At 38.0% G+C, this 21,442-nt stretch overlaps 1 protein-coding gene across 1 annotated transcript in view; it reads left to right on the top strand.

The window, feature by feature from the left end:
* Window positions 1-21,442, top strand: part of LOC126161731 (transmembrane protein KIAA1109) — a 493,460-nt gene that overhangs the window by 405,689 nt on the left and 66,329 nt on the right. Inside the window, exons 69-76 of the mRNA XM_049917765.1 lie at window positions 3,613-3,795; window positions 4,086-4,281; window positions 4,523-4,769; window positions 12,829-13,063; window positions 13,497-13,645; window positions 15,410-15,589; window positions 17,927-18,161; window positions 18,246-18,379. Coding sequence (XP_049773722.1) covers window positions 3,613-3,795; window positions 4,086-4,281; window positions 4,523-4,769; window positions 12,829-13,063; window positions 13,497-13,645; window positions 15,410-15,589; window positions 17,927-18,161; window positions 18,246-18,379 — 1,559 coding nt within the window. The remainder of the gene's footprint in view (window positions 1-3,612; window positions 3,796-4,085; window positions 4,282-4,522; window positions 4,770-12,828; window positions 13,064-13,496; window positions 13,646-15,409; window positions 15,590-17,926; window positions 18,162-18,245; window positions 18,380-21,442) is intronic.

The raw sequence follows: 21,442 nt of genomic DNA, 5'->3' as shown, positions 1-21,442 counted from the left end.
CTTCTTGTGTCATAGAAATGCTGAAGAAAGGAAATACCCCTGAAATAGATGGAATACTTACAGAATGATTGAAGACAGAATAGATACCATGTCCTACAAGGGAGAGTGTACCACTCGATCTGTTTAATTTGGAAGAGAGAAAGGATCCCACCAGAATGGCAGCAGTCTGTCATTGCCCAATACTGAAGAAAGGAAACCCATTGAGATGTAGCAAATCCAGAGAAATTACCCTACTATGTATATATCATAAGAGCATATTGCTTGCTGAAGCAGCTAACGCCATTCTTCAAGGAAGTACTTGGATTCCAGCAAGCAGAGGTTTGAAGGGGGAAATAAATAGTAGACCAACTGCATATAATAAGGGAAATGTTATCAAAGAGCTGCTGGGTATTTGCATAGATGTTCACAGTCTTTTTGTGGACTTCCAGAAGTGTGCAATAGTGCAAACAGGCAAGCAATATAGTAAGAATTGGAAAGGGTCCAAGTTGCCATAAAACTAGTAAAACTAACACAAGCTTGTATACAAGAGACAATGTTGCATGGTGAAAGTGATTGAAAAGATGTCTGAGAAATTCGAGATGAGTACTGGAGTGCAGCAGGGTGACTGCCCCCCCCCCCCCCCCTCTCTTCTGTTTAATCTGATAAGCCTAGAGACAGGAACTGAGCTTGGTAGAAGGATCAGTGTGGATGTTGTTGTTTTAATAACACAGAATGGTAAGTGTTAATGGAAGAGCCAATGAGAACAGGCTAGAAGGTAACTATACATAAGATGAAATATTTCATAGTGAGCAGAGATGATGATGATAGATTTTTATAGACGTGGATGGTAAAATCTTCAAAAGGGTAAAAGAGTGCAGATACACAGGAAACGGGTGAAGGTTTCTATTTCGAAAGCTGCTCAAGTCCCAGCTTCTATTGATATCCATGAACATCAGAATCTGTACAGGATTATAACACAACCCATGGTCCTACATAGAGCAGAGAACCTGGACTCCACAGAAAACTCCTGACATTTGAGTATGCTGTTTGAGACAGATTTTTGGGCCAGAGAAGGATAGACATGACTGCAAAAAAACAGAAAACCCATGAGTGTCAGAAGTTGTATAAATTGCTGGTAATTGTGGCAGTGATTGAAAATAGGAGACTTGTCGAGAAGGCTACATTACAAGGTGGGAGATGGATGAAGACGTCAGAGATGACAGACCAAGGGTAACACCTCTGAGATCAATTGACAGGATCAGAGAGGACATGAATGTGATGGAACTAGCTGTAGAAGAATACAAGGACTGAAGAAGATGGAGGAGGCTGACTGGTGAGGCTAAAGACTTTCTGCTGTTTGGATGCCTGACTTACTAAGTAAGATAGAAAAACTGATCAACAGGGGCTGCCCTCTGCTGACTTCCAAACCATTCTTCTGTGCTGATTACATTCATTTTTAATTGAAATGCAGGTCACCTGTACCTGCAATCCTGGTCATCTACAGAGATTTATATTATTTATTGCCAGTTATCTATGTGATAGTAAATGAATAACATTCCTCACAAAGATACCAGGTATATCGGTAATAATATTGGCTCCAAAAACCAAAAGCACAGTAAACCTGATATCTTTTGATGTTGTTTATGTTGGTAAAAACAACAGTGATATATATTTATTTTATGAACTTCCTTTTATTTCTGACGTAATCAGATTTTGTGGCAGAATAATAACCAGTTGTGGCCTACACTGGTCATCTTCAGATACTACAGGGTCTATTCATAAATTATTTAAAGAAAAAAAAATAATGGACTTTCTTGTATATGACCTGCACTTAGCTGTTGTCATTACTTCTCCACGTAGTTGCCAAGCAAACTCAAACATTTGTCGTACCATGACACCAGCTTCTGTGTCCCTTCATCAAAGAATGTTGCCACCTGGTGCTTCAGTCAGTTCTTGACAGCATCCTTAAGCTCATCATCAGCTGTGAGGTGCTGAGCAGCCAGCCAGGCATTCATCTTGGAGAAGAGATGAAAGTTGCATGGTGCCAAATCTGGTCTGTAGGGAGGAGGTTGAAAAATCTTCCAGTCAAAGTGTCTGAGGTTTGCCTGTGTTCGAATAGCACTGTGGTGTCACATATTGTTGTGAAGAGGGTGATGCCTTCAGTAATCATCCCATGCCATTTCATTTTGACTGCCCTTAAGAGTTTTGTAAGTGTCTCACAATAAGCTTGTGATGTCAAAAGTATTCTCACCCATTGCTCTCATCTGTTGGCAAAATTCCTTTGTGATCCCAAAAAACTAACAATTACTTTGCATTTTCACAGCATCTGCCTCAATTTTTTGGGCAGCCACTGTTATGTCTGCTGCTCTTTAGTTTCATAATTGACTTACTGCATCTATATCTAGGCCACAGTCATGATTCTTCTCAGAAATCCCTCTCCCCCTTCCCCCCTCCCTCTCCTTTCATTGCAGTGCTGAAAGTGTGTTAATGTTGCTGAACCCATTCTTTCAGTTTTGTAAATGTTGGTTAAAGATTTTGGCACCCACTCATGCACAAAACATATAGTAACCTAACCTCTCTGTGACAGTATTAAAGGGTATTATTCTTTAAATCTGAGGCACATGTTCAGAAATATCAGAAATTGTGAACTGTCATCTCACATGCACAATGTCATCAACATTTTACACAAGTTAATCATTTACATCTGAATGTCTTTGGGTCTTCCTCAGTCACTTTCATCATACACATCTTGGAATTTTTTGTAGTGCTCCCTCAAAACACCATCATTGATAACTACATTCTCATACACAAGACACAGTTGATAACGAGTCTTGGTTTCTGTTTGCAGGAACTGAATGATAAAATATATCTCGCAATTGTCAGGAGATGCAGGAACACCATGTACTTCAATCTCTTGCTGCTTACAAACTGACAAATGTAACACAAAGCTGGCTGAGGCATCATGATTTTCAAAATCTCCATTTTTAACCATGTAATTGTCATAAATCTACAAGCATTAATTTAATTTTAATAGTTGGTTGGAGGTTAATTTATAAATAAACCTCGTATTATGTATAAAAAAAGTTGTGGAAGGCATTTGGTGAATAAAATGTTTACATCTGTGTTGTTACTACTGGATAACGGGGATTATCTCTTGTTCTGACACTTCCACTACTATACTTATTATTATTTCAAGAACTTCATTGCAGTCATACATAAATGTTTTTTTAACCACATAGTTAGTGGCTGCAGTTGTCTTTAATTCTTTTTTAATATGGTCACAGTTAGCCAATGTAATTTTCATTACATTGTTTGTAATCTGCATACCAAGTTTATGCATCAACCAATCTACAGTCATTGAGTGTAATCTAACCTTTTCTTGTTTGGCATATTTCCACTGTAAATAAACTATATCTGTATGCTTGTAACTGGAGCTGGTGCTTCACGAAAAGAATTGACAAGTCCTTCAAACACTCTCCTGTAGTTTACAATTTATAATTCTTTGACTTTATTCAACAGTTTTTTTTTTTTTTAAGAAAGGGGGGGGGGGGGGGGGGGAAGCTCTTGTATCTGTAGTATGTTAACTAAGATTTTTTGGAGCATGTTCATTCCAAGTTTCTATCTTCCCACTAGCATCCCTCTCCTTGAACCCAGCAGCAAGGAACCAGGTGGTAGCAGTCCAGCTTCATTCAGCTCAACGTTCCAGAAGGCCCAAGAGCCAAATATTGACTTCGAACTTGATGTCAAGGTATTCATAAACAGTGGAAAGTGTGTGCTGCATACCAAAGATCCTGCTAAGGAAGATGAACTAAAAGTGTAAGTAAATTTTTAATTTTTCACTTACTGTTGTTGAAAAAATATGCTTTATGTAGTATGAAGTGTTAAATTCCATTCTGTTCTGGATTCAGTATGGCGTTTCAGTGTCCGAATGTGATACAAACCTTATTGTTGAGTATTTTCAGGAGTTACTGTTTTATGCTGACTTGTACCTTTTTAGTGGCAATTCTTCATTTATCTGTATGGGTACAGAAACAATTGAGTAGGATATATACTACTGTGAAATACAGGCACTGCAGTGAAACATTAATTTTTGTTATGTTCTATAGAACCAGTCGGATGAAGAAGGAGCGAAGCTGTTCTGGAGGAATTTTTGATTTTCCGCCATCTAGCCCCAACACAAGCAGGCGTACTAAGGAAAGCAAGCATGGTACTAGTTCTGCGTCACGACTTCGATATTTGCACGGAAATGTAGCTCAATTGGTGGACCTAACAATATTCCATATTCCTGGTCTAGACGTAAAGGTCAGTATGTATACCATTTGTGTTGCGATATCTCAGTCACTCGCGCGCGCGCGCGCACACACACACACACACACACACACACACACACACACACACACACACACAATTTTCTGCACAGTTACAGATATGTGTGTCATACAGCATTCAGCTGCAAGTGTGGTTTCGTTTCCTCAGTTTTGCTCATTGTCTCATTCCTAGAATTTCCAATATTGTAAATTTTATTTATTTTTTTTTTTCATAGGTCCATTACGAATCAAAGACACTAACGGAGGAAAATTTGTCCCCAAAAATTCAAAGTGACATGACACCTCCACAGCAGCAGCAGCAGCAGCAGCAGCGTAAAGGTGGCATAAAAAAAGCAAGCTTGTTTGCATGGATGACTCTGCAAAGCATACCAGAAGAAACTATCATCAGCCCTCACATACTTGAATTTCTAGAGCAAACTCTGGAGCCAATTCCTTCCAATCTCCAGCATGCAAAAACTTCTGGTTGGTTTCTATTTTAACATTAATAAATCTAGGTAAACTTAAGTTTACTGTATGGTATTATAGGAATAGAAATGTTGGGCTGCCTAAGAAGAGATGGAGAGATCAGTTGCAATCTGCTTAAAAGTGGAACAGGTAAAGGTGCCTAGATCAAAACTGGATGATATTATGATAATGATGAAATTCTTATGTTGTATTGCTTTCTTTGCTTTGTACATTCACTTCGTACATAGCACATAGTGCATAATTAGTAATTTTTCTGTGTTTTTTGTCTCTCTAATGGAGAACTCGTATAGCGTTTTAGTACTCGTCTGAATTTCTTGTTTTAACCCAGATATTCCTGAAATAAAATTTTAAAAACTTTTGATTTATATTCTAATATTTTATTAGCATTTGTTATTACAAACACAGAAAACAGCTTTTACAACAACTACATTTATAGTCTAATCACAATAGGTCTTCCTTCTAGAAGGATGGCAGGATAATTTGACTACATTTTCAACAACATTACATCAACTAAATTTTTGTATGAAAAGACAGAAAACATGAAACATGGAGAGCCAAATCACACTTGAGGCACTTAGTGGTGGTCTTCTTCTTGCACATTCTGCCTTGCAGTTGTATTTTCTTGGTTGCTGTGCATCTACTCGTAAATCATGAACATAATGTTCTTTCCCATCGTAGCGTGATTCAATTATATTTACTCTGGAATGTCGTACTCTGCTTTGAACAATCCTCTTATTTCCGTCAAGTATGGCAGTGGTAATACAGCACCTAAATGTGAGGTGATCAATTGGCCCCTTATTACGCCTGTACAGATTCCAAGCATTTTGTTCAGCAACATCAATCAGATGTGCTGTTATAGGAAAATACCTCCTTTTTTGTCTTATGGATGTTCTATATAAGGATATATTTTGGTCTGCGCAATATATTCCACCCATATGATTATTATATGCTTGTAACAGTCTAGGTTGAGGCACTGACACTTTCTCTTTCTTCTCCCTGGAGAATCGGCCTACCTGTCTCCGTGGCAGAGCCTGGTCGTAATTGGTAGCCAAAGTAAAGAAACTATTATCTTTCCACATGACAAATGATTTTCCTGAAACAAAAGAAAGTTAATTAACATGTAGATTTATTTCAGAGCATAACATTTTAATGTATACATTTAAGACTTTTACCAGGATTTTTATCTGAACAGGACTAGTGTTTTCTTCTTTTCTCCTTCTTGAATTTTTCTGTTGGAGACAAAATGCAGCATTTGGGTATTGTGTTCCAGTGGATTGTCCCAGTAGCATCAGTGCCTCTTTACTTGAGGTCTTGCAGAAGCTGAACACTGCTAAACAGGTTGTCAAAGAAAAATCAGTATGGAATATTTTGCAGCAGCTGGTCATCATATGTACATATAAGTCCATACCCCAGACCCTTGCCCTCTTACTTTTCACTGCAAGTTCCAGCTCCCTGATAAGGTTCCAGCCATATTAGATATCCATCGCTGGTACATCCACACCAGAACTTATATCGCTATCAAATTGGTTTTCCTGAAACATATATCATTATGAAGACAATTGAAATTATTTAGACAAAATGTAATTTTTTAAAATGAACTATTTTCCTTTGATGAACTGTTTACACCCATGTCATCCAAAATATTGCACCATCAACTCATCAACTGAATGATGACATTCACGTGGTGCCAGTGCTATAAATCTCCCATTGAACATGGATAACAATCTTCTGATTTTTGCAAATTTATCATTTGGATCCAGTTCATCATTAGTGCTAACATGAAGATTGTTCACAATAAAATCGAATCGGTCCCTTGATATGGCATTGAAGACAAGTTCATTATGGGTGTCAGTTTCTCCTTGCCAGTATATCTTCCTCCTCAGGACCACAACATACCCACTAAGGAGAAGAATAGCTATAAAAACCTGCATTTCATTTTCAGTTCAGTCTCCCAATCTGTTTCTTATCGCTGCATATTGATTGGTATATGTAACCATCAGGCTAATAACCTCTTCATCAAAAAAATTTTCATAGTATTGTAAAGGACACGTGCCTTTTTTGTTAGGGACAGTATTCATTAGAGGCCATTTTACAGTTGATTCAGGAATGCTGTCTTTTGTCCACTTAAAACTTTCTTCTTTCCTAGAATTGCATTTTGAAACAGAATCCTGTTTATATTTTTTTGGGGAAGGAGGAGTAGCTGACTGAGATATCTACTGAGATATCTGATGCTTATTACCAGTATCATTTCTGTTGTTGCTACACACTGAAGTAGTTCCAGGTATTTGTTTTTTCTGAAAAGAATTTGTTTTCATTGGTGAATCTAGAGTCAAAGTCCGAATATGTGGGTCAGTAATCAAAACATTTGCATTTAGCTCACTTGCAGGTAAGTTATCTATACAAGGATTACCCTCAGCTCCTGAATCTTCGCCAGTAATGTCACCTGTGGCAATCAGAGGAGTTAGGGCCACATCTACACCATTATTTGGTAAGTCATCATTGCTATGCAGAATTTCTTATAGTTCATTTAGTGTAATTCTTTTCCTGCAAGTAAATAAGAAAGTAGTCACACAATCCTACAATCCTTCTGGAAGGACATGTAGAAATAAGGCCCTAAATACTACCTATGATACTGTTTTTAGGTAACATTTTTACCACTGTATGTAAGATTAAACATTTAAGATGTTATTAACATAAAAATAATATAAATAATAAACATTCATAATAAAGTTTACTCACTCATGCAGAACTATGTCGGTCAGTTCATCCATTGCTGCAGAAGAGTGATTTTCAAAGCACAACACAGACGACTGTGGCACCAGTATGACACTCTTTGTGGCTACACTCTGTCAACAATTTACTTAAAACTTACATTTCATTGTTTGAAAAATGTTCAACAACTCCAGCAATGTTAGTTAGTTTATTTATTGTACCTCTATGCATACAATCCTTCTGGAAGGATCATAGGGTCATCTTGGCTAAAAGCCACATATTTCTTTGTGTTCCTTTGGAGAGAGAAGTGTCAGCTTTTTATGGATTGATAAATGATCTTGGCATTGTGAATGGATATACAGTGTGACAATTATTGAAATAAAATTGTCATAACTTCTGAACTGTTTGCGTTAGGACGTTCAAACTGCACAGTTGGCTGTGCGGCATGATGGGAATTAGCATGCACATGTACACATGGTTTAGTGACAAAGCCCACTTTCCTTTGGAGTGGGTTCATCAATAAGCAAAACTGGCAAATTTGGAGGCTGAAAATCTGCATTTCGCTATCGAGAAGTCTCTTCACCCTCAGTGGGTGAGTGGGTGACTGTGTGGTGTGCTGTGCCCAGTCCTGAAATAACCGGTGCAATATTCCTTGATGGCATGGTGACTACTGAATGGTTTGTCAAGGTTCTGGAAGATGATTTCATCCCCATTATCCAAAGTGACCCTGATTTCAACAAGATGTGGTTCTTGCAAGACGCAGCATGACCCCATCAAAGCAGGAGAGTGTTTGATGTCCTGGAGGAACATTTTGGGGATCACATTCTGGCTCTGGGGTACCCAGAGGCCACTGGCATGGACCTTGATTGGCCACAATATTCTCCGGGTCTAAACACACGTGACTCCTTTTTGTTGGACTGTATTAAAGACAAGGGGTACAGCAATAACCCCAAAACTGTTGTGAGCTGAAAACAGCCATTCAGGAGGTCATCAACCGCACCAATGTTCCGACATTTCAGCGGGTCATGCAGAATTTCACCATTCGTCTGTGCCACATCATCGCCAATGATGGCAGGCGTATAGAACGTTTCATAACCTAAATCTGTATATTTTTGAACACTAATGCATAGGCGTCATGTCACCTTTGCAATTATGGGACTTGGGAGTCATGCAACAGATAAATGGATTGAATGGTTGTGGCAAGTGTGATGATTGGAGAAGATGAGGCAGTGATTAGTGGTTGATTTCAGTGGAGAAGGAAGATTCTTTGCCACTTTAATCTTTGCAGGAGGAATCATATTTAGCTGCTGCACCGGTCCAAGATAAAAATGTGGTTGTCTTCTGAAAGACATTTTAAAGACATCCCTTTTAAGAACCAAAACAATGTACTTTTGTTTTTCTAATGAAGAATAAAATATGAAATGTGTAATCTACTGCATTTATACTTTATCATCAATGTCAAATAGGAAAGCTTCAAACACATGCAACTTGTAGCCTAGTGAGTAGAGTGGAATCTTTGTAACGTTCTGAAGTGAGTGCCGTGAAGTGCTTCCTTCAGTTTAGGAATCAAAGTGAAATCACAAGGGCTTAAGTCTGGAGAGAATGGTGGATAGTGCAACACTTCCCTGTCTCCATCGATCGAAACAAATAAGTCACAACTTGTGCTCTATGTGCCCAAGCACTTCTTTCTCTAAGCTGGCCACAGGCTATGTCCCAAAAATTAACGGCTTAGAGAAAGAAGCAGACACACTTTCTGCAAGACTCGCCGATCCTTTTGTGGGGAAATGCTCAGATGCATATGACACAAATTGTGAGTGGCTTGTTTGATTGATGAGGTTGGGAAGTTATGACCACCCACCATACTCTTCAGATTTAAGCCCTTGTGACTTCAGCTTGGTTCCTAAATTAAAGGAAGCACTTCATGGCAGTTTGCTTCACCACTTTCACAGATACTCGTTGGGCAATAGACAGCTCCACTCAAACTGTCAACACAGTGGAGCTGCTAAGAGTATCCTAAGACTTCCACGTTGCTGGCAGTGTGTTAGACACAGTCCTGGTGACGACTTTGAAGGACGAGAAAACTTTGAAACATTTGTTTTGTGTAAGTTGTAAGAAAATAGTTGCCACTATTAAAGTTCCAAAACCCATAGATTAATTAAAATAATAAATTTTTGAGAACATAATGTAATTGGATATGTGTTTTCCTGCCGCCACTTGGTGAGTAGATTTTTTTATCTGTCCAGTACATTAAACCGCAAAGAGGAAGCATTGAGCTATAGACAGGCACGATGAAAAAGACTGTTGAAATATTACGTAGTCGGACAAAATCCTTCTGCTAAAATAGAGAACACACATTCCCACAAGCACATGGCTGCTCTCTGGGCACTAGAGCTTGACTGTGACTGCATATGATGTGAGCAGCAATCTGCTGGGGTGGGTTTTGCGTGTAAGGAGAAGGATGGGGTGAGTGGGGGGGGGGGGGGGCAATAGCTAGTAAGGACAGGGGAAACTGTGCTGCCCATGGGAGCATGAAGAGGTGTGTTGGGAACAGGATAGAGATATGTTGTAGACAGGTATTCATTCCTGTAACACCCCCCTGGCCTCAACCACCTCCACTAGTCTTTGTCCACCACATACCTTCCCCTATCTTGCCCCCTTCCCCCATCTTGCTCCTTCCCCCCTCCCCACACCACCACAACCACCTCCACCACCAAGTACTACACATGCCTTCCATACTTTCTTCCCCTCTACTTGTCTCTTCTTCTCTCTCTTTCTCCTCCATCTTTACTCCCCTCTCCCTTTGACACTGCACCTAGCAACACTATCCTGTCACCACAACATCCATGCATGCTCCCACAAGCAGGACTACACCCTCCCTACACCTACCCTGTTGTCCGTTCCCCTTCCATCCTGTGCCACTCAGCAAGGTTTTATATAAAGAAAAAGCCAAAAAACATTCTACAGAAATTGAGACAAGAGATTACTTTTTCTTTGGAGGGAATCTAGATTATTGTGCAGTGAAGTTGATGTAGCTTGAATGTTGAGAACTGCAAAAACTTCTGCTCCAAATCTAGATTCTTGTATTAGGAATATGTATCAAATTAAGATTTTTGGCCAAGTTATTCCTCAGCTTCTGTTTTCCTAAGCTTGCAGCACTTTCTTCACACGCACCACCTAGTAAAACAGTTCATGGTGGGAGAAACTATCCATGATATACAGTCTGTAAAGAAACTTCTAAAGAAACAGCAACTACTGCACAGTCGTATAACAGTTCATGATGGGAGAAACTATCCATGATATACACTCTATAAAGAAACTTCTAAAGAAACAGCAACTACAGCACAGTAAGTCTGTAAAGAAACTTCTAAAGAAACAGCAACTATTGCACAGTAGTTGTAAAACCAAATATAGTGCAATAGATAGAGAGATGCTAAATGAAACATGTTTGGCTTTCAAAATGACAATGTGTGAAGCCTTAAGCTACTGTCATAGCCAATTCCTGTCACAGGACCTAAAGAAATTCTGAACAATATGTAAAAGCTATAAATGACACCAAAATTGGTGTCCAGACACTTATGGATGACACAGGAACTGAAACTGTGGGTACATCTACATCTACATGCTACATCTACCACTCCACAAACCAGCGTATGGTGCGTGGTGGAGGGTACATTGTACCACTATGAGCCATTGCCTCTCCTCTTCCACTCACAAACAGCGCAAGGGAAAAACGACTGTCTGAAAGCCTCCGTACAATCCCCAATTTATCGCATCATATCATCGTGATCCTCAAGTTAAATGTATGGTGGTGGCAGCAAAATCATTCTGCAGTCAGTGTCAGATACCAGTTCTCTAAATTCTCCATGGATTCCCATTTCAGTTCATGAAGCATCTCCATAATATGTGTGTGCTAATTGAACATACCGGTAAAATATCTAGCAGCCTGTCTACTAACTGCTTCAATGTCTTCCGTTAATCTGACCTGTTGCCTGTTGGAAATTTCAAACACTCAAGCAGTACTGAATAATGGGTCACGCTAGCACTCTGTATGCTATCTCCTATCTGGATGAACTACACTCTCCCAAAATTCTTCCAATAAAACGAAGTCAACCGTTCACTAGCTGCTATTTCTGTACAGAACCTGATACTAATTCTATTGGGCCCTATAACTTTGTTCAATTTTAACATTTTCAGCATTTTATCAACACGACTGGCGTTAATGTCTACAGCTATTTCACTCATCATTACAGGGAAACAAGACAGACAGGGTAAATGCTGAACTCAATTTCCACGTCTTAAAGTGCAGGTCACACTTGACTACAAGAAGGGCAACAGAAGAGTCCCAAAAAAATTATCGTCCAATATATTTGACATCCAACTGTAATATAAGTTTAGAACATTGAGCTGAAACTTAATTACATATCTTAGAATAGGTTCCATAAACATCAGTCATGCGAAACTCAACTCGTGCTTTCTCACACGTCATCCTGAAAGCTGTAGTTTCATTGTATCACTTGACGTAAATGCAGGGATAATTAACCAGTACCATGGGTAATTTCCTTTTATTCTTGAAAGAGCTTTTGATGTTTTACCATTTTGAATATTAACCTGTTTTTAAAGAACTTCTTAAAAACTCTTGTCAGTGCACAGTGAAACAAGTGGCTAGAATGTGACTTAAACACAGTAACTTCTGAGTTGTCGAAATCATCTTCTGCTCACACATCAGAAATAGTTGCTATGGTTTTTATTTTTTATTTATTTTTTGCTGGGTGGTGGCAGCTTGTTCTGAGGTTTTCTCTCCTACTCTTTGAATAATTTTTACATCTGTTGCGCCATGCCATTTGACAGTATGGTAAATTTTTGAGCTACCTAAAACAGTTTACTGATTTTGCTCTTCTGTACCATACCATTATGACCAAACATGGGATGCATGATATCATGACTTCACAAAATACCTACCCTGTGATACCCAGGTTCTTTCAATCACTAGTATGTGACTTTTCCTTGCGACACTGCAGAACACATTTAAAATATTCTCTGATGGTTTGTACTTAAATTATACTTTAGCAGGTTGTGAAGAAAGAAGGAGGGAAAGAAGAAGATTACAATTTATTGTAACAGGTCGTTCAGAAAATACATTTTTGGTTTTCTAAGGATTTTTGAAAATGTATTTTATGCCTCAATTCTTTACTCTCATACTGATAAATATAGGTGATGTGGTTCAGTGAGTTTGAAAGTTCATCAGCTCAGTGGTTTGATGACTGTGCTAATACATTATTTATTAGTGACAGTGTCCGATTCAGCTTCATGTGACATGATGTCATTATTTGATCTATTTTGCAAGGTGGAGCAGCAAATACGATGTTCACAATGGATCAAGATTCCACTTGGGCAGCAGCTACTGCAACTGGAAATTATGTGTACGCATCATTTCCTGTTGATGTGATTGTGTATTTCCATATGCAACCATCGACATTCCGATTTTCTTGCTTACCTGTTTCACGAGTGGAATGCATGCTACAACTCCCATCATTGGACATTGTCTTCTCCTCGAAACGCGCTGAAGAGGAATTGCAAAGGTTTGGTTATTCACCTGAATTTTCCATAAATGCTAGATAGAACGTGACAGTAACACTGAATGTGCAACATCAGGAAAGTGGTTCCTGTTCAATATATTATTTATCAATCTCCTCCACCTACTTTTAGTTGTTTTGTGAATTTTTCAAATCTGCAATGTAAATGTTGCAACAAAAATAGGTGTTAATGCAGCCATCGTATTACACATAAAGACCAACAAAATAAGAAAATCTTAGATTTAGACTCCACATTGCATTTTTGAGCTGCTAGCAGTTTCCCCAGTAATATACAAGTATTTTCCATATTTGTATTCCAGAATGACATTTTTTGGGGGGGAAACTCAAATGTTACGTATGCACTGTAAATCAATTAATATGTAGTATTATTTACTGATGTGTCTCCGTGTGTTAAAACTGAAGTGTTTCATTTTGCCAGCGAATTTGGGGAAGCAAGGATGTCAGGCAAATCATCTCTTTTTGACTCATCTGCACCTTCTTCTGCTGTGGGAGGACTAAGTGTAACAGGATGTTTAGCAGACTTTTCTGTGTATATATTTCATCCGTATGGAGGTGGAAAAAAGTCGGGTAAGTAACAATGAAATAAATAAACAACTTTACAATATACCTCTAGATGAGCTGTGATAGAGTGAGTTTCCAGTCTGTAGTACCGATGCACAAAGTCATTCCCAAGGTGGCAAGTGACTGCACTTTTTGACATGATAATTATTCTTTTCATGTAATGGATCCTTTTATCATAACATTACTAAGATAATCAAACAATGGAAAATCCGGGATGGACTGTAACAATATTATGGGAAGGAAAGTTGCTACTCCCATATAGAAGAGATTCTGAGTCATAGATAGGCACAACAAAAAGACTTTCACAATTAAAGCTTTCAGCCATTGGCCTTTGTTAACAATAGACATACACGTGCATGTGCGTAACCACTACTCACACACATGACTGCAGGCTCAGGCAACTGAAACCACACTGCGAGCAGCAGCACCAGCGCATGATGTCAGCGGTGACTGTCACATTGTGGTTTCATTTGTGTGTGTGTGTGTGTGTGTGTGTGTGTGTGTGTGTGTGTGTGCGCGTGCGTGCGTGCACATGTGTGTGTGCCCACGTGCAAATTCGTTTCTATTGTTGACGAATGCCAGTGGCCGAAAGCTTTAATTGTGAAAGTCTTTTTGTTGTGCCTATCTGCGACTCAGCATCTCCACTATATGGTGAGTAGCAACTTTCCTTCTCATAATATTGTTACCTTACTAAGATAAATTTGTTGGAAAGTTCTAGTGGAATGTAAATACTTTAGAATTAAAGTAGATCATACACCGAAAGGCAGAAACACTGAGTCATCAACAGGCACGCACAAGAAACCAGACTTGCTATCTTTGAGAATACTTCTTTCTTGAGCTGGAGTACACACACACACACACACACACACACACACACACACAGATTTGTATTCTAGCTCAAGAAAGGTTACTCCGAAAGTTAGAAAATTTTCTTTCTTTTGTGTGTGCAGCTGTCGATGACTCAAGAATTTCTGCTTCTGAGTGAGTGGTCTCTTTCACTCCTAAATTATTTACTACCTAAGATAAATATAGACAGATTATGTTTACCGTTAATTCATGATTTGCATTCACAGATTATGATATAGAGAGTTTTTGTAGACAGCAATAAAAATATGGTACTAGCACAAATTATTGTGGTATTGGGTCATAACTTGGTCTAAACAACCACCTAAACACCCACTTTGAGACAGGACATCATAAAAAATTAGGGAATAAATGAACACTCAGATGTCATTAAATGAATATTTTTATTGCATTTAGACTGACACAGTGCATCAGGAATTATCTAACCTAAGCCAACAATTTTTATGGAACTTTTAGTTTTACTCATTCACCAACAGACAACACACAATACATGTAATGGGTCATTGCTGCTGAACCATGAGAGTGATTGTGCAAACATGCCAGTCACTTGTCACTTCATCCGTCCCTCACCCAAACTTGCGTAGGTTGTTCAAATTATATTGTTGCCAGTAATGATAGTAACTTTTTCCTCTCCAAGATGTTGGTCTTGTTGCGAGTAAATGTTTGATTTTTGCTTTGTGTTTCAGCATACATCTGACATATTACATACTGAACTCATATAACATTTTTAAATTCATTGTGTCTGTTTACTTAAAAAAGAAGAAGGTACATGAATAACTGTCACAATAGTAACTATTTTAGGGAATTGTGTTAACTTTTGAACTTGTATTAAAAGTGAGAGTCAAGTGTGATGGCTAAATGCATCCCACTCTACTAGAATTACCTTATTTGTTAATGTATTTGCAGGTTTGAAAGAGGCACAGTGGTCTCCTTTAGCTGACAGTGAACGCAAAGATTCGCTGAGTGTGAATGTAGAATTTGTTAAGTTTCATCTTTCGCGCAGTCGAAAGCTCAACTTCCAGTTAGAGCAACAAAGCAAATTCCCAAAGAGTTCAGATCAAAGCCAAGCAGTTATCAGATTTTCAAGTAAGTTCAAATGAAATTTTGATTATTCTAATTAATATTGTATCAAATTAAGTAAAAACATTTTTCCATCCCAGGTCTTTGAGCGTTGTTCTAGTGCACAATTTTCTCTCTCTCTCTCTCTCTCTCTCTCTCTCTCTCTCTCTCTCTCTCTGTGTGTGTGCGTGTGTGTGTGTGTGTGTGTGTGTGTGTGTGTGTGTGTGTGTGTGTGTGTGTGTAAAATCTTCCCCGCACCACCAAATACCATACAACCCTCCTGTATGGAGTGTAGTTCTTTTTTCTTGCCATATACCCAGAAATAAACGATTAAAACTTCATTGAGCATTGATCAAAAACACATTCAAATGTGCATCGAATAACTGAATAGCGAGCACCACAACTGAGACACCCTTCGTTGCATGTAGTGGTACCCTTTTTTTCTGTGGCTATGTTTGCAGTAATCATTTTCATAAGATGATGATAAGTTTGTCCATCAGTTGCACAATACTTACTTAAAATTTTAGAAAATTAAAGTTCAAGTGCCACATATAGCAAGTTGCTTAAATTTTTCATGATTGCTGGAAAAGTGTGTTGTCTGCTTTGACAAAGAGACAAATATTCAATGTATACATGGCAACTTGTGTGTTCAGAATTCTTTTCAAAACATTATTTTTTGTATTTTGATAGTTATGAAGGTAACAAAATGCATTGTAATCAGTGGAAGCTATCTACAAAAATATTGTAGTATACTTTTAATCTGAGGCCATGACTGCTCTTCATAGGACAAACTATCTCTTTATTTTCTTAAATGGCCAAGTATTCATTGTAATCCTTAACCTGTTCAAGATTTTTCTGATTTTACTCAATACTTCTCCACAGAATGGTTAGGACATCACAATTTATTTATTTATTTATTTATTTATTCTCAGTTTACAAATATAATATTTGTTTTGGATTTTATGGTAGTACTTACATGAGACTGTCTGTTCAAAGCATTTCCCGTTGTTTTTCCAAACACTGGTGGTACATTAAGTACAGGGATCTAGAAAAATTAGCAATAGCCAAATACTGCTGTAGGAATAGGTACAAGATATGCAGATTGTTGCCCTTATATTAGTCTGGAATTCGGTCATCAAAGAGGCCCTGGAAGTCTGAATGTATGTTAACAATTTCGACAGAAATATCAGCTGCACAGTAGGCAATGCGTGGAAGAAGGCATGTGATATAAACAGACTATAGAGGAAACTATCCCATATTATATGTCATGATGTAAACCATAGCACTGTGGTCAACATTTCATTCCTGCTGCCAATGTATTCTAGTGTTGCAGTTGGCACTTCTACATGATTTACATTTGTGAAACTGTGTCATCTCTATTGTTTCCTGGTGTAAAGGATGTTGAATATTGTTGAAAGCTCAGAATTATATAGAGTTGACAGCAAAAGTTCACTAAGAACATTGTAGATAACAGAAGTAGAAGATTGAGTATAGTAGGAACCAACATAAAATGCTATGTAACGATTGCAGAGGACTTGGTATATGTCATGGACACTTTCACAGGTGGCCCTGCCACTGATAGGGTAGCATAAGCCTGTAACCAGACTGGAGTGGGAAGTACTGGATGGGTGAATTTGATAGGTCTTGCACCTGAGAGTCTTCCATAAGGATGTAATCCCTGTGGCAGTGGGTTGGGAGTGGAAGTAGAAGTTTATCAGAAATTTGGGTTGAGTGAGGAGTGGCAAATAGTTTTTCTTTAATATTTTTTTCAATTTTTCATAGCTGTCTGTTAATAGTATACCCTACACTTCACTAGCACAGTTTTTTGACATTTACAGAAAATATTCAGCTTCAGTGAACAAACTAAAATATTAAAGGCCAGTCAGGGAATAACATGGCAGTAAAGGAAGTATCGATTCTCAAAAGCTTAGCACTGAAGAGAGAAAAGAAGAATACTACAAAGAGAGGAACAAGACCAAAAAAATGAGGCCAATGTGTCTCATCGCACTAAAACAACTAGAGGCTTCTGCTGTATGAAAAGATACTAAAACTCCTTAAGAACTTTAGATTCAGTGTATAATTGTAACTGTCTTTTGCATTGATTAGCTTTCATTTTAGTCATATTTGCAGGTATTTCCCCCTCATCATCATCATCATCATCTTCATACCTTTTATAAAGTTGTGACAGTTCTCATTATTCAGATAAGCAGGAATTTTAACATTTGTCCTTTCCTAAAACAGAAAACAGAGTATTGAATTTGACTATCATTACTAAATCATTAAAACATAATACAAACCTCAAATGATGCCGATGTTCACGTTTGCCTAAAATAGTAACCTTTATGTGTATTGTTTGATTTTCAGCAATAATAGATATTGGTTCTGCATCATTCAAATACGATATGCGTCGCCTTACTGAGATTCTTGCCTTCCCAAAGGCATGGTACCGACGAAGTATAGTTCGAAGACTTTTCCTTGGTGATCTGAGCATAAGTGCCACATATAGTGAGGGTGAAGAATCTTCACCTTCCAGCCTTGATGGTGACCCTCTAGCGACTCCTCAGCCTCAGGTGAAAAGTGCCAATGTATTTGACCCTAGGTGAGTCTCAACCCAAGAACTTTTATGAAAAACTATAAATTTTTGTTGTAGGATCTTTATTGTAACTCTGTCATCATTTTCCAGTGGCAGGCACAATGCTGAAGTACACGGACTTTCGAGATCTGCCCCAACAAATGAAAAAAGTCCAATGCTGTCTACAAGAGAGAAGTTGCGTTTAAGTTTGGAGACTGATATATCAAGACAAGCAAAGAGTAAAGGTATGTTTTCATGTAGGAAATCTCACTCTGGTTTAATAGTAGAGTCAAACACTAAAGAAGTAATTCTATCATCTTACGGTATTTTATCTGCCAGTAGTGTTATTATAATATAGAATTTATTCCAATCCATTGTTGTGCAGTGATACAGCAGCCTTCTATTGTGATTAATATTAAAAGACAGTACTAGATTGCAGAAGGCTCTTTATTGGCTCAAAAATAATGCATTTCACATGGGTAGGGTGTCATCAGGTTATCTGGAAGTAAAATGAAAAACGGACATAATAAGTAACTGGGTGTGGTCCTATCCTGAGCTGCTATATTCATCAGTATAAACCAAAAAAGTAGATATGCCAGATATAAAGTATAGGAAATATGTCCTGTTAATACCATGATTGGGAACCCAAGTGAGAAGATCTCTGGATATTTGCTTGAACTGCTCCGCAATGAATATGTCTTTTGTGATAATTTTGGTATATCTAATAGAAGAGACTTGTAAAACTTTCGAGTGGCAAGCCTCCCAGTGGGCAGTGATCTGCTCTCTTTGGGTATAATAATCCTACACACAAACATCCCATTAAAAGAGGCTGTCTCCATTATTCAAGATAATTTGCTCATGTATCAGCATTTCAGAACTGATAAAATTGTGTGGGTAATAACTTTGCTTAGACTTTTGTCATCATACAATTATTTTACTTTTGATAAAAATTTTACAGCCAGCCATATGGACTAGCTGTGGGGAATTTTCTTTTAGGATGCCTTACTGACATATTTGCCAACTATTTGGAATGTAATTATTTTGTCCAGGCCTCCATTACTTCGACTAAAATCTGTTTTTACAGACATGTGGATGATATATGCATGGCGTTTGACAGTGAAGATGACGACATTGCACATCTGGTAGGAGAATTCAGTCGCCTCCATGATAAAATTATCTTTACACACAAAGTTTTGAATAGTGAGGGAGTCCTAAACTTTCCTGATATGAAACTTTGCCTTTTTGACAAAGTCATTAAATTCAACATTAACCTAAGCCTTCAACAAATGATTCTGTCATGCATGCCATGTCCTCTCATCCCCGTAAATATAAGATGGGTCACTTTAAGCCATGATAATTATATCACTTAAGCTCCACTTAAAGCAGAATCAAGTAATAGTGAACTGCATAATTTAATATATGTGACTACAGTCCTTCCATCATTGACAAGTTGTATAGGCTAAAGACAGTGCCAAGTGACCATGAAGTTGCTCACAGTCCTTCACTGCAGGATTATAGATATGCTAAGTTCCTATTTTTATGTAAAATGTCCTGCAGAACTGCCAGATTCTTTCATGATATTAATTTAAAGATGGTATTCACCAGTTCTAACACGATGCGCTACCAGTATATTGTTGTAACCCAACAAGGGTCACAACATATGTGAGTCCCTCAGTCAAATAGGAAGCAATGTGAGATTTTTTGGGTCTACCAACTCGATATGCAACTGGCTTTGTGCACAGGAATAAGTCAGTGACAGGGTCTGACTGAGGTTTATCAGGTTTCTGTGGGTGGAGACATACAAAGTGTCAGGCTAGGGTTGTAGAAATAAAGAAATGAGCTTCTGGGTTGGTACCTTTGTCTAGAATCATGAAAAGGAGCCAGTTTCTTATTGCTCAAATTGGACCCTCAGGTTCTGTTACACATCACACTGTAAGTGACAGTCAGTCATAGGTGCAAATAAGCCATGATAGACTAACTACCCACAATCCAGAAGTATGTATAGGCAAGAATGCAAGTCCTTTCTAGTATACAAATGTAATTGAATAGATTCTTTCACTTACATAATTTTCTGCTGTTAGCTGAAGGACACCCAAGCCTATCAGCTGGCAGGAGCTCCCAAACTGTTGAACTCTGCCCTGCTTGTTAATAGGGGGTTTCTTTGTACTGTATTAGGGTTGTTTGCTTCCTTCGTGATGTGGTCATTACAATATTCGTAATGAACAACCCCGTAGAGATATGTATACTGCTTCCGGAGTATATAAGCTTGGGTGTAACAAGTGTAATGCAGCCTACATCAGGCAAACTGAAAGGACATTCAAAACTAGATTCCAACAACATTTGCTCACAAAGAGGGGTCAGGTAAAGCATAATTCTCTCTTTGATGAGTGTCTCAAACCTAGTGGCCACCAGCCACCCACACTCAGAAACCTTCTGACTTTACACTGTGCTCCCAAAGGGAGGAGACTTAACCTCTGGAAGAAATTTAAATCATTAGGTGCTCATGTACTACGAAATATGTGTTACTCATATTGCCTAGTAAAAACCAAGTTTTTTTTATGAGTCTGTGTTCCCTATCTTAAAGAATTTTTGGATTCCTTCAGTATTTTTCATCAGTAAGGCTAATTTCATATTTATATCTCTTCATGTTTTTACATTAAATAATTGTGTATTGTAGCTACATAATTCTCTTTAGTATATTTGAGGTTTGTAGTTCCTCTCATTTTATATTAAAGGTTCCTGCTATTCACAGAAAAGCCTTATGGTAATTTTAGCTTATACACTAATTGTATACGCCTATATAGTCTGCACATGCACAGGCTCTGTTTTTGGTTTAGTCTTATTACATAATTATTCCAATGATGCGCTCACTCTTATGTGCTCCCAATCCATTCCCCTGTGGATAATATTTTATTATGCAGTTACTGGCTTCAATTTATAGAGCCGGTTGTAGGTTTCTGTTATGGTTGTATCTTCAAAAAAAAAGTTTTGTAAATGCATTATATTTTATGGAATATTTGAGAGTGCAGTTTTGTCTTAATTTATGCAGAAAGTTCCTGTTCATGACAACAGAAGTATATGTCAGTTGTAGGATTAAACTAATTGACAATTACTGGCACTCTTTTAGTTTTAGTCATTCTGTACAAAAATTTCTCTTAGAATTACCACCACTTATGTACTTTTGGTTTGTATATTGTGTTGTATAGTGTTTGTTATGTTATATTCTTGCTATTTGTCAGGTTCCCCACTCTGTTTATTGTATTACACACCTCTGCCACATTTCTTCTTCCTGTCGCTAAATCTTTTCT

The sequence above is a fragment of the Schistocerca cancellata genome, chromosome 2 (assembly GCF_023864275.1).
Source record: "Schistocerca cancellata isolate TAMUIC-IGC-003103 chromosome 2, iqSchCanc2.1, whole genome shotgun sequence".
NCBI lineage: Eukaryota > Metazoa > Arthropoda > Insecta > Orthoptera > Acrididae > Schistocerca > Schistocerca cancellata.
Note: the sequence above shows the minus strand (reverse complement) of the source record. Positions and strands in the feature narration are given on the sequence as shown.